General features: G+C 49.0%; 1 protein-coding gene and 2 long non-coding RNA genes across 10 annotated transcripts in view; 2 read left to right on the top strand and 1 right to left on the bottom strand.

Moving 5' to 3' along the window:
* Nucleotides 1-27,841, top strand: part of PTPRF (protein tyrosine phosphatase receptor type F) — a 371,326-nt gene that overhangs the window by 274,142 nt on the left and 69,343 nt on the right. For all 8 annotated transcript variants that reach the window (XM_080603450.1, XM_080603448.1, XM_080603454.1 and 5 more), the window contains 2 exons: nucleotides 12,013-12,123; nucleotides 27,281-27,550. In XM_080603450.1, the coding sequence (XP_080459576.1) occupies nucleotides 12,013-12,123; nucleotides 27,281-27,550 (381 nt within the window). The remainder of the gene's footprint in view (nucleotides 1-12,012; nucleotides 12,124-27,280; nucleotides 27,551-27,841) is intronic.
* On the bottom strand, nucleotides 442-12,003 carry LOC308199377. Its single transcript, XR_013954593.1, has 2 exons — nucleotides 9,391-12,003; nucleotides 442-8,578 (listed from the first exon to the last, which is right to left on the bottom strand). It is a non-coding gene; the product is annotated as an uncharacterized lncRNA (long non-coding RNA).
* Nucleotides 12,131-25,757, top strand: LOC308199375. The gene is made up of 2 exons (XR_013954591.1): nucleotides 12,131-13,353; nucleotides 14,624-25,757. It is a non-coding gene; the product is annotated as an uncharacterized lncRNA (long non-coding RNA).

The raw sequence follows: 27,841 nt of genomic DNA, 5'->3' as shown, positions 1-27,841 counted from the left end.
CGATGGCTGTCCTATTCTGCTTCACCAGTCATAGCCAGCACTCAGTACCCAGCAGAAGACATTCAACTCCTGGCGAGCCACAGCTTCAAGTCCAGACATCAGATAGGCATGGACTTGGAACAAAGTGTAAGAGCAGCCAAAAGGTTGGGGAGTATTATTCCAAAGGCTCAGGAAACCCATAAAAGGATGGATGCTCTCTCACAGGAGGGGACTGACTAGACAAAGGTTGAAGCAGTATCATGGCCAACCAATTGACAGTTGAAATTTTATGTCCTAGAGGAACCTATACTGCACATCTGGGTCTTGCTGTGTGAAGCACACTCATGGTTGCAACTGGTGGCAAATAGCCAGGCTGTAGGATTCAGGTTTGCACTACTATAATGCCTGGTTGTGGCCAGCAAGAGCCTTGGTTTCTCTCTTTGACATTGCTTTGGAGTGTTGTTTTGTTTTGTTTTGGGGGGGTTTGTTGATAAGTCTGGGATGAGTTTGTGACAGCAGAGTGAAGTCCCTTCTCCAACAAAGCCTCTCCTCCTGGTGCAAATAATCCCAGGAGTTTTTACAACGTCATCCTATGTTTTGCCTTGCTTTCAGTGCCTGGCTGTGCGCGTCCAGTTACACAGAGGATGTCAGGGTCGGCATTCATTCCTGCAGAAGTGAACATATGGGGTGTTAATCAGTGCTGCTTACCATAGAAGGGAAATAAAATCTCCTTACTTATGAGTTTTTCAAACCTTTCAAACCACACACAAGCAATTGAGTTTAAAATTTGATCTTGGAGAGCCCTTTGTGTAAAGCAGCCTGGTGATCACAGGGCACGAGTTGGCCTCAGTAACGGTTCAAGTGATGGCACCTCCATCACTCAATGGACTCGTCACTCTGTGGCGTATGTGCTGGGATTCAGGCCCCTTGAGAGACACCCTGAAAGGATAGTAGTCAGAGATGCATTAACGTATGATGCGAAAGGGAAGCAGGAACTTTCATTCCTTCTAGAGGAGGAAATCTGGGGACCAACAGGGAAGCCTTGTGCACTCTGCCTAATGTTGTCCTCTGAGCGTCTTAACTTTGCAAAGGTGAGAGAGACCCAGAACAAACAGTGTGCTAAATACAGAGTGCCTCTCTGCTGCTCCCACAAGGGTTGGCTTACATTCAGAGGCCAGGAGGATTGGGACTTAATGCAGGAAAAAATGGGCTGGTCGCACTTACGTTTTAGGGAATCTGCTTCAAGTATGCAATTGCTCCTGGAGCTCTGTGTAGACGATTGCGTATTAGAGGAAGGGTTTAGCCTCTACAGGGAGTAGATTTAAAGATTTGCTGTGAATCTTTCAGTTCTAGGAGAGAACAACAAACCCCATTTAAGCCAGACAAGAGAGAAGGAAGTCCTGTTTTCTGCCCCTTGGGCTTGTGCTCAAAGTCAACGCACCGTTCCCGTGGGAAGTGACACACTGTGGCGATGCTTTCCTTAACTCTGAGAATTGTGGAAGGGGGGCCAGGGGAGGCCCTAGACCAAACAGAACAAAAATATCCCTTGGCAAACTTTCCAAACAGGCAGAGAAATAACCCCATTTTCCATGGCTGGTGCTGTTCCATGCAAGTTATCTCTGGGTATAACTGTTCTGTCAAGGGCAGCAGTCGTTACCAAGATAGATAAATAAGCAGCAGATTTGTTATCGCAAGGGAAAGATTACCCACAACTCAGTGACTGCAGGATCTTTCCTGATGCTTCAGTCATCTGTGGATAGAATGTGTCAAAAAATATATCCAGACATAAAGTTAAAATGGGGTAATGTCATCTTGGCAGAGGAAAATGCTAAAATGAGTAGTTTGAATTGCTGCTCCTGTGTAGAAAAAGGACTCTGCCTAAAGGAAAGGTAGTTAGGAAAGAAAGGGAATAAGTATAAATACTGTAATTACTTTTTAAGAGGCGAGTTAAACATGCTTAAAATATGCCTTCTTTGTATTTACAGAAATTCTTTTCTGTCTTTCTTTCCCATTGGGTGATCATTGTTGTGGATAATGGAATGAGCTGTAAATCTGAGATACACGACACTCTTGTATGCGTGCTGGTATTTATTAATCAATACACTGAACATGATTTGACACACTGTGTCCTGTTTAACCCTGTTTTTCTGTCTGTTTAAACTCCTCAGTTTTCTTTGGTAAGTGCTTGGTATTCAGATCCTACAAATCTGCATAAAACCAACACATACCATGAACTGCCTACAGATTCGATCTGCATGAATCTCTCCCTTATACTAACAGCCTCCATGTGTGCAAAATAAGACCAAGGGGACAAAAGTAGTGGGGATTAGAAGGGTTCCCTGCCAATTTGCCCAGCTGGAGCATCTCCCCTCGAATCATGCATTGTTATCGGTTGTGCTCTGAACTCAAGACGCTGACCAGTGGATCCTCCACTTGCTAAACACGTTGACCTCATAAAACAAACCTTTACGGATCGTTGCAACAGGATAACTGAACCTCACTCCCAGAGAAGCCCTCCTTATAAGATACTATTCATTATAGCATGTCAAATTATCGCCAGTGCCTTATAAAGAGGGTAGGGATTCCTTCCTCCAGCTAACATCCAAATTAGGCAGGAATGACAGAGGTCTGGCTAGAGTGCCATTGTTACATTACCAGAAACGACTTCGTTTTGAAATATTTCTCTATGTAAAGTTAATTCCGCATGACACCAATTTCTTTGCCGGAGGGAACCTGGTGCAGGGTTTACGTGAATGTGGAGAATGGCTCAAAACTGATTTGTTAAGCTCTCCCCTTAGTTTAATTTCTTTAAGTGAGCAGATTTTGTCCCACTGGTCATTCTAACCTCAAAGCCAAATCGCACCTAGTGCCCGCAACCATGTGCTTTCCACCCCTCCTGCCCAGCACACTCACGGTCACTCAGCCCCCGGGGCACGCACCCCTTCCGTGTTCTGGAAGGAATGAAGGGGCACTGCACCATCTTCCAACGTGTTCTCCATCTCAACTGCTTGACCAGTGGCGTGGGTGAATGCAAGCGGTGAGGCCAGCCTGCAACGCCACCTCGGCAGCTTAGTTCGGGCCCCGGTCCTGAGGATGGTGGCTGTGATGGTGAGATGCAAGGCTGGGTGCTGCACTCCTGGAAGCGATGAGCTTTACTAACCTCCTGAGAGTGTCACTCTGACTTTTACTGCACATCAGTTTCTTTTTGTTTATTCCTGTCGCGCTAATACAAATTCTAGCTTTTAAAAAAAAAACTTTCTGCTTTTTAGTTATAATTTTCTTCCTTTCCTCTTTGTACTAATGCTTCTCTCTAATCTTATTTGCATTCAAATTACCTCACCAGGTGGTACACCGATCAGAGGTAAGAATGCTGAAATGTGCCTCCAGTTGTCACGTCACTCCATCTCCTGTCTGCCTTGTCCCTTCTCCTCCGGTGTTTCTCATCTCCAGCTTTTACTCTCAGCCCTAACTCTGCCAGTGCTCTCGCTCATCTGCACTCTCCCACTAGTGTGTTTATTTTGGTTGGTTTTTAGCGTGACTTCTTGTAGACTCATCCATTGCGATTTTGCACTGTTGAAAGGGGGTTATTCAACGGAAAGTTTGCAACTGGGACGGTGGTCCCCAGCCTCCGCCACGGGAGGGTTGACGCCTCCTGCAGCTCCTGCAAGTCTCTGAGCTTCCTGCGCAGTTTTGGCCTCCGGGGTTTTGTGTCTGGCGGGGGGAGGTTAGATGGATTGCTTTGGTGTAAGTAGGTAACATTTTCACAAGAGAACAGTCAAATTCCTCTCTGCTGCTGCTGACAGGCATGAAGCTCTAATCAGAAGGAGATAAATTCTTGAAAGTTTGAGCAAATCTGGCTCTGGGATAAAGAGCGCCTTTGTTTGCCTTGCTCGTGTTTGCCTTTCAAGAGTGCTAACGCTCCAGTGTGGCAGCAGAGTGGAGAACTGCCGCCCCCAGACCCCCCTTTCTGAGCCAGACGTGCCGGTGTTGCTTTGTAGCACAATGATTTGTTTAAACAGATGAATCAGAAACACATCTGGTTGCTTTAAGCCTTCATTAATTAAACCCACCTATGGTCTGACAGCCCAGCGTGCACAGTCCCTGGCTAGTTTTCGCATCCTGTATGCACCAGTAATGATTTTCCAGTCGGAGTGTTGTCTTTACTAGCCTAAACACTCAAAGCTGTCCCTTTAGATTAAGTTTAGTGTGTTAATCAGCACTACGTGCCAAGGCCCTCCCGAGTTCTCTTGTGATTTTGGTTACCCCTGTTGACTGACCCCTGGGTGTCTCGACAGAATGACTGCCACCTACAAACCGACACAACCTCATTCGTTCAGTTTTCCCCCTTTCCCCTTTCCTATTCCTTTTCCCTGAATCACTGCTGGAAGTTAATAATCTGACTCTCTGGAACTGGTTCTGTTGCTGGGGGTTAATGTTTTCAGCTCCCGTTAAGTGATTTTAGAGCAAATGTGAATTGCTGTTTGATGTGTATTTGCATTAAGTTGCCTCTGTAGCAAATCTGGGTCAGGGAAGAAGACTGCAAACCTTATTTCGCTATGAATGGGCTTATATATCTGTCATTCCTCCCTTTGGAACGCTCGAGATTGACAGCTGTGATGTTACAAGCTCCTTAAACTATTTCTTCATCTCCTATTCCTATTGCAAATCCTAAAACGAAACGACAGACCGAATGCTAACTAGCCGAGCGCTCCGAGCTCCCAGCCTCGCGCGCAGCGCAGCCGTCCCGGGGCCTCCCCGCGCCCTCGCCCTGTCTGATGACATTAGTGACTCAGCACCAGAACCGCCTGGATGCTCCATCCGTCCTGCTTGGGAACCGAGCACATCTCTGTGAAACAGAACCATCCATCTCATAAAGCATAAGTTCCCCGCACCCCCACCCCCAACCCCTTCCCACCTCCCTTTGAGTCCTGATGAGGTATTTTAAGAATGTTCTTGACATTATTTAAAATATATGTGTCCTGTTTGAATGTCAAAGATGACATTTCTGTGAGAGCAAACAGAAGCCACGTGCTGCTCTCTGGCTTCTCCCAGAGGATTTCTGTCAGCCTAATGCCTTTTATTTAAAACGGAGGTCATTGAATTTCTAAAGATAACGACAGATTAGATGAAAGTGCTTTTGTGATGGTGAGGTTGTGTCCATGTAGAAGTGACTGTTCTGCCATGTTCTATACCCAGCTGCACTCTTGTTCCTCATTAAGGTAAGTTGGATGCTTTGGAATCCATTAATTTGGTCTGAAAGGAAGGGTGAACTAATGACTCTTAACAAACCCTTTTGGTAATAATGCTGGGGGGAGGAGGGTGGATTTAGTTTGATTTAATTGCTGCTGTGACTGTGTCGCTAGGAGCTGCGTGTGCAGAGCCCTCGGGCGGTTCGAGCATTCCCCAAGGCCCTTGTGCTGGACCCAGCGTGGGGTTAGCAAGGGGATGACCTGAGAATTTCCACGTGTACCCCACCAAACAGGAGGAGATATTTCCAAGCACCTTGTTTGATCTTAGCCCCTTTTATTTGGTCCTTTCTGTCCAAGACATCTCTGGCTTCAGTGAAATGGGAGGAGCTCCCATCTATAATTCATAAATCTCGGTTCGTAGCTTAACTCTTCACCCCTCGGGGACTGCCCCGGGTAGTAATTAAATCTCAAAATCCCTATTTGTTCATCAGAAAGACACGGAGCTGGCAGACGCCCATCACATTAGGCAATAGCTGGCTGCTTAAGGGGACCCACAGATGGTATCAGCAACTCCATGTTTAAGCAAGTTATGCCCGATTCTGATTTTCAAAGTAGAAAGTTAGGTGCTCATTTCTAGCATTTCTCTGGAATTGAACTCATTCAACCTTGTGTGAAACCTGGCTGCATTTTCCTGCCCCAGGCGTTGAGAGACAGCAAAGCACAGTTGTGTTTCAGGTGGGTGCTGGATTGAACAGGCATTAGATCGGATGCACATGAGGAGGTAAAGAAATACCATCTCAGGCATTATCCCTCTGCAGTCAGATTTATTTGTTACTTTTCTGTCACCGCGGGAAATATCTGAGGTTCCTATACATAAGAGTATTTCTTCCCGGTAGACGTCAGCGTTACAGAGGTCTGTCTGAATTAACTTTAGATCAGCTCACTTGGGTGTCAGGAGCTGTCTGTCTGAGCAGCCAGGTAAACACCCGCACCAACTTCTGTGGAGCTGCGGCTAAACCTTTCCCAGTCCCCGGTGAACTGGTTTAAATATAGCTCCAGTATATCTCTGCTGCCCTGCGAGCTGGAGCGGAAAGCTATCCAGAGAGATTAGAGGGAGCCAAAAGAATTTTGCTGTCTTTTTGAGCATATGTTTGTACATTTGATTGCACTTGGTATGTGATAGAATTTTTCCTGTTTCCTGAGCTTTTTCAGACACACGCACACAAAAAAAAGGAAACAATTTAAAACAAGAAGGGATGTTTGAAGGAGCAGACAGTGTCAGGGGGGTGGTTGGGTGGGGTGTAGTGCCTGGAAGTGTTTGTAATGCCATGTTTCTTGTTTTCTGAATTCAGATTGACTCGTGTCCCTTTAGAAGCGCGCACAGAGGTGATACTGAGCGTTTGACAGCGCTGTAGTTTTGCTTCTGACACAGAGTCCCCTGAGATCTCCTCTACCTGCTGGTGAGAGATCAGAGCATCCTGAAGCTCCGCTGTCTAACAGGAGACCTCGTGCTGCCGAGCACGTTGGATCTCGTCTCCTCCCTCTCTGCCCCAGTCCTGCGCGGTGGCAGTGGTCGAGTGCCATCAGCAGCTGCCCCTGGTGCACAGGAGAGCAATTTCTCAACAGCCCTGCCAGCCACAACATGCCCCTCGCATGCCAATCACCGGCCTCTCAGGCGTAATCAGCATAATGAACGCTAACAATGAAAATATATTTGTAGTTATCTTGTTTGCATAATTGGCACTGCTGATGGCTGGTGGAGGCTAGGCGCGGTCCTCGCTAACAGCCGGGAGGTGCTTCTGTTACAAATTACAAAAATAGTCAATATGGGAAATGCTCGGTTTCATTACCAGTGACTCTTGCGTGGTCTTGGTGTCTTGTAGCTTTTCACAGTTCCCAAACCCCTTGGTGTCAGGGCTCTCACATCGTTCCTTTCTCCACTGTGTTCACACTTCCAGATCTCTTCTGGTCTGTCCTTGGCTCTGGCCCTGCTCCCCAGCTCCCTGGATTGTATTAGGAGGATTCTTCTTCTCTGGGAGGGAATTTTTAGCAGAGGAGGGATCTGGACCCTGAGCTGCGGCTGAAGGGGAGGCTAAAAATGCTGCTCCACGGGAAGCCAGGCAGAGTTTCTGTGGAGGAAGCTGATGGGAGTCTGGAGGAGGGAGACAGGAGGGGTTTGGGGTAGCCACGTGCTCTAGCACATAGGGTGGGCAAAATGTACCTGTTCCCGGCTGCCTGGGAGGAAGGGTCCTGGTCACGTAGCAAGGTTCATTAACGCCTGCATCACAAGTGCTCCCCTTAAATGAGCACTGCGGCTGCAGCCTGCTTCCTCTGACTCCCGGGCACTTGTGGGAGCATTTCTTCACATGTCTAATTTTATAACCAGGGCAAAAGGTCACTGCCTCTGTGAGCTGCGGGCCTCCAGTTGCGAGTACTCTGCCAGAGAAACGGAGCTGCTCCCGCCGCAACGGGTCCTGAGCGGCGATGCCCCACAAGCACCGTGTGTGTGTTCTCTTCTCCCGAGGAGCTGTGGAGCAGCATTTCAGAGAGATCAATTTGTATGGCAGCTCAGAGCTTTTCCGTTTGGTTTGTCACCTAGAGGAGGGAGTGACAAGCCCTCAGCGCTGCAACAGTCCCCAGTGCTGCCAGGAAGTGGCCCTTATCAGGATCTGCCTTCCCCCTGCTCTGCACAGGGCACTTTTTAAATGCTTCTTTTAAATGCTGTCACTGCAACTAATGGTTCTGCCCGAGCACAAGTATATTTGAATAGATAAGTATCTTGGAGAGCCGCTAACGGGGATGCTGTCTGTGCCCAAGTCTAAAGACCAAAAAAGAAAAAAAAAGTAGGAGAGGAAGGAAGGAACTGGTGGAGAGAGAGCAGCACAGAGAGAAGGAGCTACGAGGGATGCCTGTCAGTCAGCAGAGCCTCCTCCAGCCCTCAGCCCCCAAAAGCTCTGCCTTGTCACCATGCTCCCTGGCACTGGAGAGCAGCCAGGGGTTTTTCTCAGGAGCTGGCAGCAATCTGATAAGCTGAGATGTGTTATCGGGAAGAGATCTGAGCCGCAGGCGAGATGGACGTGACATAGCAGCACGGTGGGGAGCGGCTGCCCCTCTTCTGCCAGAGCCCCGCTGCGGTTCGGGGGCTTCAGAGGCAGCGGAGGTCGGGTGCTGCTCCGCAGGGAGAGGTTTTGCTCTGATGTGCACGTACCGCTGCACAGCCCCACAAGTTCCCGAACAAGCTGCCTGCTGCTCCTTCCTATACGCCTGCGCGTGTCCTCGTGGTAGCCGGTCCTCATGCGCCTGCCGAAGCTGCGCCATCTGATTGCACGTCAGGATTCGGCTGGGTAAATGAGAAGGGACCTGGCACAGGAGCACTCGCGGAGTCCAGATGAGAAGTGTGCTGTGACATCCTGTGTGAACAAGACCGTACTCAGCAACTTGCACAACATAAATCCCAAGTAATGAATAAAAGTAAATCAGCCTGCCTAGCCCTGCTTTGCAGAGGCACAGAAGATTATAAGATGAGATGTTGGCAGGGCTAGGAATAGAAATCAGGTCTCCAAGTTCCCAATCCTTTGCAGTTGTCAAAGCAGATTTCCCTGTGCTGTTGAGGGTCTTTGGATGCAGCTTCCATGAATTTCAGAGATAGGAGTTGCTCAGGACTTGGTTCTTTTTTGTCTGTGGGTGCTCTTGTCCTGTCCAGCCTAGGCTTGAATTCTCCAGGAGGTGAAGCTATTGCCTTTCTTCAGGATGACCAAGCCAGAGCCTGGAGCATTTTACACTTGTGGAGTTATTCCCAAGGCTCAGATGCATTTAGTGTCTCCAGTTAATGCCTGCAGTGCCTGAGCTTCTTACCTTTGTTCATAAATCTCGGTACCCCGAGACATGCCATACTTCCCTGTATCCATCACTTGGATGTAGGCTGTCCTTCAAGAAAAGAACCCTGTTAGTCCCACTGACTGCCATCAGCATGCTGTGATGCTTCCCCTTTGTGCTAGCTGTTAGCTACACTATGGGCTTTTTGTGTTTGTCTAATGGTAATTTATTGTATTGACTGTTTTCTTTCCAGTTCAGTTGAGGGGTTTGCTTTTAACTTCCTTCCTGCTTTCTGGGTTCTCTCCTGCTCCTGCCATGCCACAGTTTGAAGACTTGTGCCAGCCCAAACAAAACCAGAATCCCCTGCCCCTTGTCCCTGAGCATTTGTAGAGAGTTGCTGACATACATTACGTGTTTGTAGTATGATTCCAGAAAGCAGTCAGCTCTGGCTGCACAACTGATAGGCAACGATAACGTCACTCCTCTCTGCCTTCATTTTCTTCATCCTCTTATGTTTTGCTCTTCTCCCTCCAGCGCTGATGTTGAGGTCCCTAGAGATAAAGAATAATATGACTAACTGGCATTTAAGAGGTATGGTGATCGCAAGATTGCATATGTATAAAGGATATAAATACCAGGGATGTCTATTAAATGGCTAAAAGGAGCGTATCAGAAGGTGTATGTGCACGGCACGCTCACCCGGGGGTCTTGCGTCTTTTCCAGGCAGACGCCGCTGCCTGTCACCTGGGGCTGGCCCTGCTCTCAGCCCAGGCGGCTGACGTGGGCTGCAGGCTAAAGCTGAGAGAGAGGCTTCTGGTCAGGGTGATGACATCCACCTTTTATTTTTAAAGTTTGGGTATGTCTTGCAGCAAACAACTTTAGCCAGCCTGATGCAGTCACGGAAAATGAACTCTGCAGCACACGTGTACCCGCAGAGTAATGAACAGGAATAAGGGAGGGGGTAATACGTGGTGAGCTCTGGGAAAACCATCCTGCCAGAGAGCATAACCGGGCTGTGGCATAAATTCCTTGAGGAAGTGGTGAAAGACCTATCACTCGGCACATTTAAAATGGGATTGGACAGAGCACAAGTACATTTACAACAGGGAGCAACGCCGCCCTGGCCCCCAGGGACGCACGAGATAACCTAATAGGCTTTCCCATTTCTAGATTCTCTGATTCTCTGTATCTTGTCAGCGCTGGGAAGCTTCCTCCTGCTCCACTGCCTGCCATGCTGCTGCCTGCTTGAAGATGTTTTTCCCAGGCAGCATGTAGAAATTCGATGTTCTCCCTGAATTAAGCAGCAGTGCTCTGTTGGCTTTGGGCTGTGAGTGTCCAGAGAGCGCCGGGGCTGGGGAAAGCTGGCAGCTTCCTTTGTTAGGAGGTGGAAGGATTTCTGCAAACAAGCTCTCTCTGTCTAGCTGAAGCCTCGTTCCCAGCACTAATGCAACAACAGGGAGGGCTCTGTACATCTTTTTATTATATGGCAGAACCCGGGGAAGTTCATTTTTCCCCATGACATATAGACTTATGCGACAGTCTCAATTTATCCTTCTAAATAATGTAGGTGGCAGTGGTTGATTCACATTAGTTTTTCTTCTGTTCTGATGATATGAAAAACTCAGTTTGACCTCTGCAGCTTGAACCAGCAAGAAGGGGGAAGGCAATTTCACCAGCTATTCTCAGTGCCGCTCTCAGTGGTCGTTTTGAACCGTGGCAGGCAGAAATGAGTTCAAATCCTTACAAGCAAAGGGGTTAATGTTCTCTTTTAGTTCGGTATATGGTTTGTGAGCAGAGTTCCCTTCGTATAGGCGATCCTAACCAGTACAGTCTGGGCACTTGGAGGCGCTTTAAAAATTGCTGCCACACTGCCTGGGGGAAGCAGGCTGAGCAGCAGCCGCTTCGGTGTCTGGCCGGCGGCCGTCTGCTCCTGCCGTGCCAGCGTGCTGTCACGGGCATCCTGCCTCTCTTCACCTCCATCTTCCCTTCTACATACGGGGCCTCATTAGGGGAGTTCAGCTGCGAGCAGATTTGCAGTCATCTGCGCTAGGCAAGAAGCAGAGGTGGTGCTGGGCACCGGTGGACTGGGCTGAGCAAATGAGACAAGCCCCTTAGACCAGTGCTCGCTTGGAGCACTGCGCAGGTTCCCCAGGTAAATCGCTATTCTGTGTGCTTTGGCAATTATTGCAGTTATTTCATGTGCCCCTGGTGCATCTGGCATTTCAGGGATGGGATCAGGTCATGTCCTGTGGTCTGGACCAAGCAAACGTCCCTGCCCCAAGGCTGGAGGAGCAGCGCTGCTGGGTCGCAGGGAGGGTGGCTTTGCCGCGAGCACCATGCTGCCAGATGGGTGTATTGCGTCGGTGTGTTTATTTGGTGTCTCAGACTGAGTGCCTAATTACTTTATATCAAGTGTAATCCACTCTGAAAAGACAAGGAGATCCCTGACATGGAGAAAGGTGATGAAAGGCAAACTGTTTTTTTCTCAAAAGGGGATGTCTGCTGGGAGGAGGGGTGGCGAGGTGGGAGAGATGGGACTCTGCCAGTTTCTGCAGGAAGGTCGCAATTTGTAGAGCATTTGCTAGGCTTTGTGTGCATCAGATAAGAAACAAACAGCTACAGTTAGCGGCCTTTGTGTTTAGCTGTTTTGATTAAAGGCTTATTAAAGGTCCTTTTATTAGACAGGAGTCCTATACCGAGCTGTAATTAATACGTGTGTATGTGTATGGTTTTTGCCTTTATTGAAGCAATGAATATAAGTGGTTGGGGCGGTTGGAAATGCATCAGTAACTGGTTCCCTGTGCTTAAAAAAAATAACAATAATCAATTTCACAAGCTTCTAACAGCAGACCGGGTACCTTGTGGCTGCATGCTGGTACCCTGTGGGTCCAGGGAACAACATCACAATATATTTATCCAGGAAGATACTTTAAAAGCGTGGGGCATGGCCTTCCTTTTCTGAGGCTGTCTGTTCAATTACCAGATTTGCCATAATCTGAATTGTCTGTGTCATCTTGTTTGTGCACAGGAGCTCTGCAAATAGAGAACAGCGAGGAGTCGGACCAAGGCAAATATGAATGTGTTGCTACCAACAGCGCAGGAACCCGCTACTCTGCCCCAGCTAACCTGTATGTTCGAGGTAAGAGCAGCTTCCACCCAAGGGGGCGACCCTCCTCCCACCCAAAGAGCTCCATGGCTTTCAGCAAAGGAGTGTGTTCCCTCTTAGTTCCCTGGTCACACTTTGTGGATTGTGTGATGTGGCCATTTGCTCAAAAAATGGCAAATGAAGTTCAAGGATATCGTTGATCCACGCTGGGTTTGACTCATGTTTGCTGGAAATCTGTTTTTGCTGTTTACACGGTGTTCTGTAAAATGCTGAAATATGAGCGGAATTGGAACTCCTTTCTTCCTTGAACTCTTTAGCTTTGTGTCACAGCTATTTTAATTGGGATCGAGGGGTGCTTAATCCTCTTAGTATAAACTAACCTTTGGTGGAGCTGTATAAAACTGGTCTTGCTCTGATGAGCCAGCTGTAGGTGAGCTGGTATTTAGGCCTCTGCTTTGGAATGCGTGTCTTTAAAAACTGAACAGCTTTTTGGAGTTGTCCTAATCCATCTTACATGCATCAATGATTGAGCCCCTGGGTATTAATGGCTCACACTGGGAACATGCTGGAAATTAGCTGCAATTCATTTAAAGTGATTTTCTAATGGTTATGCTATGTTGCCAATTTAAAACTATTTTCAACATACCAGAAAAACTGGGTTTTACATCAAGAAGGTCTCTTGCCAGTTTTCTTTTTCTACATTAAAGGTGTTTGAGTTAGTCTGGAGAAAAGCAAGGGCTAAATCCACTGTACCCCTTCTATTAATTTCAGCAAGAAAAAATTGTGCTGCTTCACATGAAACTCTGCATAACCAGAGCCACTGGTAAGGAACCCCTGGGAAATGTAGCTATGGGTTTTCCCAAGAAGAGAAAGAAGATTCTTGTGCTAGTGCAATCGTTGTTTGTTAGGAAGTTAGAACCAGATTTTATTTCCACGTAGTAAATCAACTGTCTAATAATGAAACCTCATCTTCATTTCTTCCTTCCTCTGTTTTGAAGAAAGAAAATAGAATCTTAAAGCTGTATATGCATTAGTTAGTATGGAAAGAGGACATGATCATGATTAATTCTTCACATGCTGTGTGTTTGCTTCTAGAGGTGGCTTCTGGCATCGTCATCTTTGCTTGTTCTGGGGGACTGCTTTTTTATTTTGCAGACTAATTTGGATTATGAGAGTCTTTGGAAGACTGAAGTATCCAATTAAGCATATTCAGAAGATGAAGCTGTATCTGTGCAGTGGAATCACTCATTTCACTCTCACAATGTAATTACGGATGATTTTAAACTCCATGTATTCTTCCAAGTTCATTTTTCAGGCAAGCTGTACTAAAACTCATCCTAGATTGTCCCTTTGCACTCAGAGGGAAAGGATCCTAGCTACCAAGTTGGCTGTTGTTGCATAGGTTTGTGTGGATACCGAGCCATTTTGCTGCGGCATTTGGGGATGACTTGCTTCCTGTGACATGCTCAGACTCTCAATGCTCTGTTTTCTAGAGAGGTGTGGCTGAAAATAGGCACAGCAACTTCATGAGAAAAAAAAACCCTCCTCTTACAATGTTCTGGCTTCTTTCTAATGAATGCTCTTTATTTAGCGAGTCTAAGGAATGTACTGCATTTTACACTTGACTTGCTGCTCAGCAAGGTTCATCTGTCCTGGTTGGGCTAGGCATGGGCCTTGGATGGTTTCCACATGCGAGAGGATCCTGACGTTCACTGAAGAAAGCATGTTCTTAGGCATATGCCTTGCTGCTAACCATCATTTTCTTACACATAAATTTTTGGAACAAGGTTTTTTATTGAACATAATCTTTACAATGTCAGTCTCTAGCCTGTGTGATCCTGATAAAGCTCTGCTGTATATTTAAGACAGGATACCCCATAAATTACCATCGCATCAAATTCGCTGTGGATGCTAGGTCCAAGATAGTATTTATGCTTATAACTTATGCTTACAGTTTCAGATAGCTAATGTTGTATGAAAAAAATATTACTGCTGTATTAGCTAATGACTTGAAAAAGTTAGTCCAAACAAGAATAGTATTTTATTTCTTAAACAAGTAAGAGAAAAAATGGAAATATCTTAATTTCTCACATCTAGGATGCAGAATAAAAATCCCTGGTGTCTTTTTTTCTGGGGATTGTTCTATGGTGCTGTCATTAGAAGGATCAGTGACTTCCAGTTGGGCCTTTAGTAAGTGCCTGCATCTTTGCTACAGAAGACGTTAATTAATGCTAAATTACAGTTGAAATTAAGTGTGTCGGCTGCACCACCACTGCTGCATAATGGTTTCGTAATGATTGACCTCAGTGTGGGGAATACCCAGGAACTTAGCTGCTTTGGGGGAAAGCATGGCTGAGCGCTGCTGCTCCTGTAGCTCTGTGAGCAGCAGTACTGATTTCCACCCCGTGTAATTCTCAGGAGTGCTTGTACCTGCTCTCATTCACAGCCTATTGTTTTTTTAATAGTTCAAATGTTTGTTTGTCTTCTTGACTCTGGGGGCTTGTGGTTTTGATCATGTCCTCCCCTTTCCTAGCCTCCCAGGTAATCCTTTGTGGGTGTGCTGTGTTAGAAGGTACAGGCTCATTAGCATCTTTATCATACTTTTCTCACTAACAAAGGAAGATACCAGTGGCTGAGAAGGAGCATGCAGGCACTGCTCAGGGCTCCCTATATCAATGAAAGAACAGGAGGAGGAAGGAGCAGGATACGCCGGTGCCTTGTCTCTGCGAATCCTTCAGAGCCAGCACTTCTGCACAGATGGACTTCATTAAAAGTTAAAACATTTCCACACCAGGGATTTGTAAAGGAAAATGGATGCATTTTCCTTGAAGCTATTATTTTCATCTTCCTAAGTGTGCTGGAAAGCAACCCTCGTAAGCCTTCTGCTCCTGGACTGACAGGTCTATCTGCCTGCTGCTGCAGAGCTGGGATGGGGCTGGGGAGCAGCGCGGGGAGCGGGCTGCCTGCTGCTGCCGCTCTTCAGCCCTCCGTGCACGCAGGGTTGCAGGAAACATCCGTACCACTGGAGGAGCAAGAACAGAGCAAAACCAAGAGCAGAGAGCCTGCCGGGATGTGGCGGCTATCTGGGGCACAGTGGATTTCAGGAGGGCACAGTGACGTGTTCCCATCCCACCCTGTCAGCACAAGCACGCTTGCCAGTGCTGCTGCGGCTGTTGTCGTTCCCACTACAAAGGAGCACTCATCCGGCTGCGGTCCATGGTCGCATGTACCACGGTATCTTTCTTGTAACAGTGATTAGATTTGGGACCTGATGGTGCTGCAGGGAGAAGGGAAGGGAACAGAAACGTATGGAAGATATGATTCCTCTAATCCAGAGAGCTTACTGTCTAATTTAGCAGCAAAAATCCAAGAAGTTGATTCAAGACATACAAGAAATTGATTTAAGAGTAGAAAAGAGATTGGACCTAGCATGAAAAAAAAGGTAGTTTCATTTCGTCGTGCTCACTGGGAGTAAAGTATAATGCCACTGATTCACCTAGGCCATTGGGTTTTTTATGAATACATTTCACTCTTCATTTGCCTACAGCTTCAGGGACATCAGCACAAAGATGAACATTTTCAGCTCGTAGTCTGGTCCTGTGACATACCTGTGAAGACAGTGACCTGTGTGCTGCTGCCCTCAGTAGAGGCACTGTTATTTGACTCTTTCCCTGTATGAAAGGTTTTTCCTGCCCTTCTCTTTCTCTACACATGGCATTATTTTTTCAACAAAGGAGATGAGCTGGAGGACTGTGCAAGCATATCCTTATAAAAACACTGTGGAGTTCACTGGCTGTGTTCCCCAGCGCTGCTTATGGCAGTCAGCAGTACCAATGTTATTAGAATAGTCATTTTTGGAGTAGTAACTGCATACTTCTGTTAAATGCTGCCCAGTTTTCGCTTCTTAGGTGCTGCTTTTCAGGCCTCCAAGGCATGGCCCCACGGGACAAATGCAGCAAATTCCCTGGCCCAAAAGGCTGCTTGGGCTGCATGTGCACAGCTGCTTTAAAGAAAGACCATTTAAAACCGAAGTGTCTCCTCTGTGCCTAAATCACAGACAAGTAAATCAGACTGCAGTAAATAGAAATGGTTTTACTGCAAAAATCTGCTTTCTCAGTCTGCCCTTTGAAAGGCCAGGCTAGCATTTCATGTGGCAGCAAGGAAACTTGCTTGGAGTCTGTAGTTTCATTTGCCAAGTTTCACTAAGGAGCCGTCACCCAAAATGAAACGAGGACTGTAGCTCTGTCTCCAGCAGCGATTCTCTGGCCTCCGCAGGGTTTTACACCAGGGGTCTCGGTGTCAGCCTGGGCTCAGACGTGGAGGGAACTCGCCGAGATGGCCACTCGCAGCTGTACGACACTTGCTGCAGTGAGGACCTTGTGCAAATAATAATTCTGAATGACTGACACAGGCCTGGAGCAACAAGACTTGAAGCCTTCAAAAAGGACATTTTGTGCTTATGTAATATTAAAACAGCTAAAATAGCAACAGCAGTCAAAGCTTGAGGGTGTTGCCAGAAGAACAAAAACTGAGAGTGGTGGTCAGACACTCAGCGACCAGAGCTGGAGGTGCCTGAGAAGCAGCTAGATAACGGGGAGCACGTTTCTTAACAACCCTGCTCCCTTCTGGCGGTGTGCTCTGGCAAACCTGCCTCTCCTCAGGGCTGAGGGGTGACAATTCTTGGCCAGAGAGGGGCACTGCTGGTGCTCGAGGGCTGGCAGCCAGCAACGGGGAGCAGGGACTGCGGAGGCTGGCGAGGGAGACGCCTGGATGACAGGAAGCACGAACGGGCACTTGAATCAGAGCAGATGACCCAGGCTGCTGCTTCAGACAGATGTCTGCCCCACACCATCAGAAGAAGCAAAACCAGTCCGTGGTAGAGGTCACGGAGCAACTACCCCTCAGCTGCTGGTGTGTGGCTGGGAAGGGCTATGGGTCTGCGGGGCCGTGATCTCCTTATACACACTCGGTGCAGTCCTGACCTCAAGCTAATGCTACAATAGAGCGATGCAACGCAGAGCAGTGACCCCTTGATAAAGCAAGTACATTCCTTTTTATGGGATTTCAGTATTTTTAACTCCAGTTCTTTTGCCCCAGGGCACTGCTCCATGCTGAAACTATTGCTGTGACCCAAGCCAGAGCAGCTGTAGTTTGGTCAGATGCACATTAGCTAGCTGTAAGCAGCCTCGTGGGGAATGCAGCCAGGTGTGCAGCCAGAGCAGCTCAGCGCTCAGCACCAGCAGACGTTTGCTGCTGGGACTCTGTGCCCCCTTGGGCTGGAGCTGGCTGGCTTCAGAGCAGGAGAGCCAGGCAGAGGCCCCTGCCACTTTTCCTTTTCCCCACCTATTACAGTGGATATTTTTGTCGTGTTTTTATTCCAGGGGAGAAACGTGTGCACCGTCAGTGTTTTCTATGAGCACTTTGCTGTGCCATGGTAATTATAATGATCACTGTTTAATAAATAATAGTTCTCTGCCCTTCTCCTAGCACTTTTCATCTGAAGATTTCAGTGTGCTTTATAGAACTCAACGAAATAAGCTTAACAGTTTTATTCCCTGCAAAGTCCTTTGGCAGTTAAAAGTACAGTGCAGGCTCAAGCCTGATTATTTGTAAAATGACCTCTATGGAAAACAGAACGAGGTTGGCTGGTGGCTCAGTGCACGACAACGCAACAAAGAAGTGGACTTGGAAACCTACTTCCCCCTCCTCCCCACACGACCCGCACAGACATCTGCGGAACAATTAGGCCTGCGTATCTGTGCCGACTAAGTGTCCATTCCCTCCCCTTTCCTATCCCCTTGCACAAAGGGTTAGGAAATCCATCTCTGGAGCTCTGAGATTTTCTGCTCTTAATTGAATTCATGCGTGCATGTGTGCGCGCTCTGAATGGGAAGCGATGGCTGGGCAGCCCGAGCATCCTGTCTGTCTCGAGGATGGAATATACTCATCACTGTGGCATGAGCACATTGTTCAGCGCCTATAATGGGAGGTTGTCTTATTCTCGTGTAATCTGGCATAAAAAAGACAATCTGTCCTTTTGTTCCCCTGTAACTCTAAAGGCGGTAAAAAAATAAAATTTGATTTATGTGGAGTCCTTGAGACGCAAGATGTGCTTTTGGAGATAAGCAGGAACAGGTTCGTCCCCCTCTGGGTTTTTGCTAACCTCTGTGTCTTTTGGATTCCAAAATGTCTGGGTCTGCCTTTATATTAGTGCCGTGCATAACACCCGTGGGTTTTCAGCGCGGGACAGATGCTGACAGTTCCCAGCAGAATTGCAGAGCCAATTGGGATAATGAACTTTCTCGTTGCTTTCAGGAAAGTATTAGCTTCCCACTCTGAAAAGCTTCAGAAATCTGTTCCTTTGTTTGGCCTCATGATCTAAACTCTGACTTGTGCATTCGCATCCCGGCCACAGCCCCCTGCCTTGTCTCAGGGAGCCAATGCCCAGCAGTACACAAAAGCAGCGCCTCCCATAAGCCCAAGCTCATTCTTTCTGCAACAAGCTGCTGTGGTTAGAGCATTGCTGCTGCTGCAGGAGACGAGCATGTCTGCGGCAGGGTAAAAGCCAAACTCGATCAGCATGGGAATTTCTGTCTGCAGAGCTGGAGCCATCCGACACTCAGGCCTGGCACACACGTCTCTGATACGGCCTCGCTCTTTTCTCCTTTGCTGTTTCAACCTGGCTCTCAAAAGGGAGGCCTGGTTTTGCCTTCTGGGCTTGGCTGTCCTCTGCTGGCATTTCGGCTGTGACTTTGCCTTGTCTTGCACGTAGGTGTGTTTAAGCTATGGGACAGGCAGCCCAGGTTCATGGGGACAGGGCGGTGTGTGCAGTGAGCTGTGGTGTTCTGCAAGGGGGCACGGGGGTAACACCAGCCTTAAAGCCCCCTGGGGGGACAGGTGTCGCTCGCTGTCACTGCTCAGGGTCCTTTGTTATGAAAAAAAAATAACGGTAAAGCATGCCTCTCAGCTTAGTGGTGACATGGATAGAGAACTGGAGATAAGGAAGAATGTGAATGGGATCTGTAAGGAGATGAAACTTTCAATTTACCATTTATCAGGTTTATCTGAGATAAAGCAGCAGCTGTTTAAGCATTAAGTCAAGGGAAAAGACCAAGAACTTTCTGCCCAGGTGTTCCCTCTCTCGTTAAAGCTGTTCCAAAATGCCCTGCTACTGGCTTTTATTCCCCATAAACCACTAATATAATTAGAGATTAAGAGATAATCCAGCAATTAGTGACGAATAGTAGGCCCCAAACTTGTTCCTGTTTGACAGACCAGAAAGTAATCTGTTTGAATTAGCGTGTTTCACATGTGCCTCCTCACCTTTCCAGCTCTAATCTGAAGTGTCAACACGCCGGGAAAGCCAACGCCGCCTCCTGACGCAGGGCAGTCCCCAGCAGGCTCCCCAGAGCAGCGCCGCTGCCCGTCCCGCAGCTGCAGCGGCACCCATGGCATGCCTGGGGTCTATCGACCCTTCCCTGGCTTCTGCAGTGGGGCCGGGTGCTCCTGTAGCTGTTTGGGCGTCGTTCCCCAGGCTCAAGCCCTTGGCTGGGCTCTCGCCCTTCAGTCGCGCAGCCCCGGTTTGCGGGAGCTGGGGTTTGGGGTGCCCTGTTCAAATGCTCCCCAGAAATGCAGCCGCTCGGGGTTGCTCCTGGTTTCCAGGAGCATGGCCCTTCCCGGGCAGGGGCAGGGAGCAAATCCTCCCTGCTGGGAAGGGCTGAGCAGAAGTCCAAAGCCCCTCGCTGTCTGCTGAGGCCATGCAGATGCGATACACTCTGGGAGCTTAAGGGATACAGGGGTGGCTTGGGAGCAGCAGTGCAGAGGTTCCGTCCCACCACAGGGTCACAGGATTAAAAGTTGCCTTACGTTGATGTTTTGTGGACCAGAAGGTGATTCCTCTGTCCCAGAGGAAACCCAGGCCTTAATCTCGGACTGTATTAATCTAGGACTGTGTGTTTCAAGGACACCCAAGTGGGGACCTCAGTGGCGTTGGCCCTCGCTCGCGTGCCGGTTAAGCTCCAAGTTGGCTGGTGCAGGTCCCCTGGCGTCAGGTGAAGTGAAGAAATGAAAACAACTGTTTTGCTGTTCTCTTCCAAGCTCCATTACACTTCATAGGCCATAGTTGTAGCTGTTATTGGCAGTTTGTTGCCGGGTCTGTACAATGTCAGTGTTGGTTAAAATCCTGTCCTCTAATCACTGGAAATGGCTGACCGTACGGTGCACTGTATAATGCCACACGCTGTTCTCTAATTCACAGTGTTTCTGATGGAAAGCAAATTCCTCCCCCCACCTCTCCCTCTCCCATCAAAAATGTGACTCATAAGCAGCCTTTGACTATCAGATCCACTTCGGTATTCTCTCGGCGAGGGTTCGATTACAGCTGATACGCCACAGATCTGTAGCTGGAGTGAGGTCACTCCCGCTAGAGAAATGAGATCTCCTTTGTCTATAAGGAAAATGCAACTAACCTTCTACTGTCTCTCCCGCAGGAATAAAAACTGGGACCTGCTCAATTCCCTCTGGGTGTTTTTGTCCTTCTGATTTCTTGTCCATCTCTCGCTCGCAGCACAGGGTACCAATAAGGCTTTCCCGAAACTGAGCCCAGCTGAGACTGCGCATGTCTGTCACTTGCCTAATACCTTTCTGCTACGTTTAGCTCTTTGTTTGGAGAGGGGGAGCCGCTCTTCATGCTAGAAGACTTTCCATCCGCCACTTGGAGCATTTCTTTCATACTTGCTTAAATTCGGATCTACGTGTATATGCTCTTCCCAGTGTGTGGTCAATGGGTTTAAAGTGCCTTTGCCATCACCTTTATAGCCGGAGTGGGTGCGTGGGAGCGTGTCCGTCCGTGTGATGGCTGCAGCCCCTTGCTGTGTGTGTTTTGCACGTGTCTGTGCTCCCAGCATCTGGCCCGGCGCGGGGCCGCCCCGAAGCTCCGTCCATGTGAGTACGCGTGGGTCCCCTCTGCCCGGCCTCGGGGTGCAGGGGCCGGCCCTGCCCCGGGCCAGAGCGGTGCGAGAGTGGCGTGCTCCTGTCCACGGCACGGAGCGGTGTGCGTGCACGGTGGGGAGTCCTGGCTGACCTCTGTAGTCTTGTCTTGTCGTTTCAGTGGTGTGCGGACAGATGAAGCTTGGCCTGTTTTTACTCTCTGTGTTTTTCCTTGTCTTTTTTTATTCCCTCCTCATCTTCATCGCACTCTGCCATCAAACAAAACAAACTTTCATCTCTCAGATCAGCGAGAAGGTTGGTCCTTTTCACTTCTTATCCATCTACAGTACGCCACGTCAGATGGGACTTTTCCAGTAGGGAGAGGAGAGCCATCCCCAAAAGGGGAGGGGGCCCTGCAGACTCTGGCTCCCTTCCAGGCACGGCCAAAGTGTGCCTGATGAAATCTGCTTACTGTTTGCTGTGACTCTGCTGATGGCATTGATACTTTGCTTGCATGTCTGTGTTGCTTGAGGTATGAAATGTTCAGAATGTATTTTGCATGCAAATACCAGCCAAGATGATTTTATTCGACGGTAGGGTGGGAAGGAGTGCATGCTGCTGTACGTGGGGTCCTCCTCCAGCCCGTTACCTGTGCTAGGTGCCAATCCAATACCTCTGAACTGCTGCTGCTGCTTGCTGGCCAGAGCTCAAGGGTGGTCTTGGGAAGCAGGGATCGGAGATCTCCAGCCCCCAGCGAGCTGCTAGGGAGAGCGGGTACCTCAGTTCCTCCTGTAGCTTTAATACTTTTGACTTTCTCTAGAGGGATTAAAGTTTGGGGCAGCTGACCGTGCTGATGGCACCTTTCCTGCTCCTCAGATGTCCCCATGCTGGTGGTAGCCACTTCTCTGTGCTGGACAAGGGCCCTTTGCATGAGCAGGGCGCAGGCAGGGTTGCCTCTCCTCTCTTCCTTGGTGTTGGGCCTTGATTTCACTGGCAGGAGAGCAGGGAGCACTGGTGGTGGCGTCCGCTTTTCCTAGGATGGCCCAGGGAGGCCCATGGTGGCATGCGCAGGAGCTCCACAAAACCCAGGTCACCCTTTGCCCTGCTCAGAGCGAGCCAGAGGTGACTGAAGGACAGTAGCGAAAGGCGAGTGCCGCTTTTAAATTAAATCTAGCTCCAGACCTCGCTGGAGGCCGGTGTTTTTGGCAGAAGCCCTGAGCTGGTTTCCAGAGCTGACCCTCCCCGAGCAGTGCTGCGCGGGTCCGTCCCTCCGCCTGTGCCGGAGGAGAGGGATGCTCGCAGCGCCTCCGGGGCCCGGGGCTGCTCCCGCGTGGCACGGGGAAGAGACCCCGGCTCCTCTGCTCGTGCCATCAGGCAGTTGCGTGAGTTGATCTTACAATCATCGCTGGAACAAGTTTTAACAAGTTGTCATAGCAGTTGTTCCAGTACACTGACTTCGCTCCCGTTTCTCTCCCCGGAACGTGCTCTCATTTAGATTGTACTGAGACACGGGGCCCTTGTTGTTTACCCTCTAAAAATAGATTTCATAGAGGATAAAATTACCTGAGCCCAAGACAATGATGGGAAATGAGAACAGGGAAGAAAAGAGATGAAATTAAAGCCAAGGCCCAAAGCTTCCCAGATTTCAGTGAATTTGGAGCACCGCTGTGATGGCTCGGGCACCTCTGGAGAGCAAACCTTTGACAGGGCACTTAAACGTTTTAGCCGCATGGCTTAGCTGAGGGGAGGCAGCCGAGAATGGATATAAGCCAGCGGGAGCAGATAATTTCTCATTCTTTCTGCCGACCCCTCCTCCCTACCCCACCAAAAATACCCACGTATACAAATATTTAATGTGAAGCCAGAAATTAGTTTCTAAATATTCCAGTGGGATTTGCCGTGCTTATAATTTGTTTGGCACTGATAATTACATCTTACGTTTTTCCAGCTTTACTTAAAACTGTGTACTGCTCACCCATGCATTTAATTATTGCTTTGTGACTGCTACAAGGTTATTTATTAACGAGTTATTTTATCTTGATACAGTGGATCTTTTCTCTTATTCTCCTCCTTAATGTTGTGTTATTTTCATCAGAGAAATTTCAGAGAGTGAATGCAAATTGCATAGCTCCACAGTCTTGCTTTCCCTTACTTTGCTATTAGTATGTCAGTATGCTGAATGCTGATGTGTCTCCAGTGCTGCACCACTGTAATGATATATCCTCTTTTATATGTGGTTGTCAGCGCAAATAATTAGACCTAAAAGTTATAGCTGAAATATAATCCAAAAATGGCAAGGCCCTGTTTTGGAAATTGTCTATAAAATGTCAGCACTCAAGGATGCATTGGAAGCATAAATAGTACAGCATTGTTTGAGCACAAGATTAGACTGTAAATGCATTTTTTCTGGTTCCAATTTTTCCTCTCCTGCTGTTGATTCTGTCAATAGATTGTGAGACACCAGCAACTGACTTTCCATTTGAAGTCCTTCCTTGAAATGATAGCACTAGGGAGAGATGAAAGGTGTCTACAGATGAGTAAACCGTGCAGACTGATGGTCACGTTCGAGGAGAGCTCCTGAACGCGCCCCTTCCCAGCTCGGAGGAGGCGGTGCTGAGGAGGGCAGCGAGTTTGGGGCAAGGCAGAAGTGTGCCTCGGGTGAGAAAAGAAGAGGTCCCCGCATCGCTGCCAGCTGGAGGGAGGGGGGGTAGCACTGCCAGCAGGGAGAAGCAGCCGGGTTCCCCCTGCCCTAGCAGCACCGCACCGTCTCAGAAGCACGGGCATGTCCCCCTGGTGCTGTTGTGTTGCCAGCAGAGCCTCGCTGTACGCCAGCAGTGTCTCAGCATGCAAAAGAGGGGCTGACAGCACGGGCATGTGAGCCTTGAAAGCTTTTATGCCCAGAGCTTAGAGCCGACACCCCTTGCGGAGAGCAGCAGGGAGGGGGTTCCCGGTTCCCCGGGGGTAACGTCACCCTCAGAGGGAACCTGAGACCTGAGGAAGCAGCCGCTCCTGGTGGAAGGAGCCGGGCAATCGATTCTCGCTCGTTGCTCTCAAGGCGAGGAATGTGCATGTTAATGCATGCTGAATTATTAACGTTATTCAGTCTCAACCTGCGTGGCTGTCCTGTTGCCTGCTCCCCTCCCTCCCCCAGGCCGTGCCCCCATCTCCCCACCGTCCTTCCTCCCTGTCCTGTGGGATCGGGGCGCAGGCTCGGGCTGCGCGGTGCCACTCACGCCCCAGGGTTGCACTTCACTTCCCAGGGCGCGCTCTCTGAGCAGTGCACAGCACAGAGCCCTTACGCTGCCTGGTCTTGGGGTGAACGGCGATGAATCTCATTTTTGACAGTCTGCTGGTTTAACTGAACCTCTGAATTATACTATTGTCCATCGGAATCATTTTAATATTCGCAGTAATTTTCCCTGTGCTGTTCTTGCAAAACCTCCCAACCACCTCCTCAGATCTTTATCCAAAAAGAAGATTAAAAAAATAAAATTGTGAATTCTTGTCAAGAAAATTATAATAAAAAGGGAAATTTCATTGCTGCAATAAATGAAGAACAACAAAATTTTCTGAAGCAGTTAATGTAGCATCATGGGCTGTGCTAGCCCATAGATTTGACTTGTAAATTGGACAGATATTCTGAAGAATGCTGCTGTTTGAGGGGTTACACTGATTTAAATTATTAAAAGGCTCCTATGGTAGAAAAGCCAGAGACTTAAAGCGCTGGCTTGAGCCCGAGGAATGTGTTGATGGTGCTCTGCAAGCTGCTGTGAGATCTCTGCCAGCTCTCGCTAATGCTAACTGACAGCATCTCCCCTTCTCCCTCCGTGCTGGCTGGGACGAGAAGCTGCCATTCAGCCCCCCATGAGGACGGGAGGCTGGTGGAGCCCGTCCTTTCCTCTGCACACGCTCCTGCCAGGGCTCGTCCAGGCCAGATTGCTCAACAAAAGCGTTACCCTGACCCTCTCCCACCTCCCGAGGTGAGAGCTGGCCCCAGCTCGGTGCCAGCTCCCTGGGCAGGCACCGCTTCTGCAGGACACATTGAGGGGGACACGGCACCGACGGGGCTCAGCGTGTCCCCAGGAGGGTCCTGAGAGCCAGTGTGGGGTGTGTTGCCTCTGGTCTCACAGGTTTGGGTGCATGCTGGGCTCCGACCCTCCTGCATGGCCTCCGTCCTCTGACCTCAGCTCGCACCGAGTCACTGTGCGCCGTCCCTCCTGCTGCTCAGCCCCAGCACCGCTTGCTCCCTGACTCTCGTGGCCTCCTGCGCCTGCTGGCCCGATTGCCTAGTGCATGTGCATGAGCACTCTGTGCACACCTATGGCTTCATCCTCCAAGTTTTGCTCTTTTTTTTTATTTATTTATTTTAATACGATGTGGGTGGGTGGGTTTGGTCCTTGGATGGGGACGGAATTTGAACAGCTGAAATAATTCGACGCCATGTACATGGGAAAACGAAAGCTGACGTTTAATGAACGGTGCTGGGGTGCTTTGGTTGGAAGTACACGCCATCATGTTAAACCATTGCCATGTCCATCAGGTTAACTCCGTATTCTCATGACCGCGTAGCGCTTGAGTACACTTTGAGTTCTGTCTCGTTGGGGGAGCGCTGCCCCGTCAGTCAGGTAACGCCTCACTGGCGATCGCTCATGTAGCTATTGATTTCAGATTTAATAATTGATTAAAAGAAACAACCAGCAAGACTTTGGATATAGACATTAAAAAAAAAGAAAAGAAAAGCAAGTATCCTTCCCCTGACTGGTAAGGAGCTAATGAGCCCTGTTTTGTCACCGAGACGATGTGTAGTACACACGCGATGTTGACAGTATTGTCTAATTTATCACGAAGCCTCAGCGCTGTTGTACATGCTAGCGTGGGGGCTTCCGTCTCCAGTCTATTTCTGCAAGCCTGTTGGTTTGGGGATGAATCATCAAAGGGAGCGCTAGCGAGGTTTGCTCTGGGGACAGTCGGCTCGGCGAGCAGCACCGCCACCTCCGCGGCTCGCCGGGCTGGCAGCGCCCGCGCCGTCCGTGGGGAAGCGGCGGGGCCGGCGCAGAGCCCGGGCCGGTGGTGCCCACGGCGCCTTGCGAGCAGGCCCCGCTCAGGCTCCTGCCCCATATCCGCCTTCCCCAGAGCTCCACCAGCCCCGTTGGAGGGGTGTCAGGGCAGGGAAGGGCTCCTTGGGCACCAGCCAGGTGAGAACCATCAATGCTCTGGGCCGCCTTTCCAGTGGAGGAGGCTAGAGCAGAGCAGGGCTGCTGGGCAGGACACGTTCGGGCAGTTTCCCTTTTTAACTACAGGCTAAAATGAGCTTGCCCAGAGGAGACAAAGATTTACCGAGCACAGTTGTTTCTCTACCCTTGCTTAAATAGGCCCATAACACTAACCCTGAAGAAGGGGCCTCATTTCTCAGTGTCGTTTTCCTGACGGGAATGCATATGGCAGGCAGCTTTAGAGCTTTATTGTAGCTGAGAGTTGCTTACAAATAAGTCTTGAATGAAATACCTAGCGAGGGATTGATATGAAGAGAAGCTGTGCAATGAAATAAGGAGGAATACATCTCCCACAGTGCTGCCACGAAGGTGGGGAGGGTTCTGCCAGCCCCGCTCTCTTCTGTCAAGATGGATATGATCTCACATCTGTCAGGATTAGTTCTCTCCTGCCCAGCAAGGTGATCTGTTCAGGCCCTGACAATGTCATGCAGCTCTGGTGACTTTTTTCTGAGCCACTGTAGAACCTGAGTTACATTTTGAAAGGAATTATATTTTATTTAGCAGCACACGTGTGCTAATTCAGAAAGAAAGCCTTCTGCTGCCCCTGCCCAAACCCTGTGAGGTTTAGGGGACAGGTTGCTTTACTCTAGAGCTAATAAATTGAGCAGGTAATTCTGTTTTGCAGAGCTTCAGTAGGCCCTGCACAGAGAGATTGTGTGACTGGCATTTGTGCATGCTGTCTAATTAGAGGGATGTAATTTAAATGGAGAAACGTTTCATGTTAGTAATATGATTTTAGAAGACTATGTTTGGAGGGAATGGACTGAGCCATTGCTTAATGAGTTCTTCTAATAAGACGCCAGTGGCTAAGGAAGGAGAGAAAAGTGTGCACAATTTGGCAAAGCAGCGAACGGCTTTTGCGCTTCGTTTTATCTGTCCCGAGGGATAGACAGACAAAACTGTCGAAGCCCCCTCGTGTCCCCCTGCAGTGCAACTGAGTGCTCGCCGCTGGTTCTGTCACCCTACTAGCTGTCTCCTCCTTGTTTCAGTGCGGCGTGTTGCTCCTCGATTCTCAATCCCTCCGAGCAACCACGAGGTGATGCCAGGGGGGAGCGTGAACCTGACGTGCGTGGCAGTAGGTGCTCCAATGCCCTACGTGAAGTGGATGGCTGGTGTGGAGGAGCTGACCAAAGAAGATGAGATGCCCGTCGGCAGGAACGTCCTGGAGCTCAACAACATCGTGCAGTCCGCCAACTACACCTGCGTGGCCATCTCCTCCCTGGGCATGATTGAAGCCACGGCCCAGATCACTGTCAAAGGTAAGGAGTTATTCTTCGTGGTCCTCCTGCTTGGGTTTCAAAGGCGTAGCCCTACCCCAGAGTGTTTTGGGTGCAGCCAACTGACTGCAGTCTCCTGTGACTTTTCCACCTTGCAAGGGAAGTTCCCAAACCCACAACTTTGTTGGTTTTTTTTTCTGCTCACAGTGTAGTGTTTGCCTTGGAGGCCATTTCTCCTCCCCCTACATGTGGTTTGTGTCAGCTGGGTCCCTGCTGTTGCAGGAGGGAAGCTCACTGGGACCGTGCTCATCCCAGTGGTTTCTGGGCACAGCT

This window comes from Anser brachyrhynchus, assembly GCF_964034855.1.
Source record: "Anser brachyrhynchus genome assembly, chromosome: 8".
Classification (NCBI taxonomy): domain Eukaryota; kingdom Metazoa; phylum Chordata; class Aves; order Anseriformes; family Anatidae; genus Anser; species Anser brachyrhynchus.
This window is presented reverse-complemented; position numbering and strand designations above follow the sequence as displayed.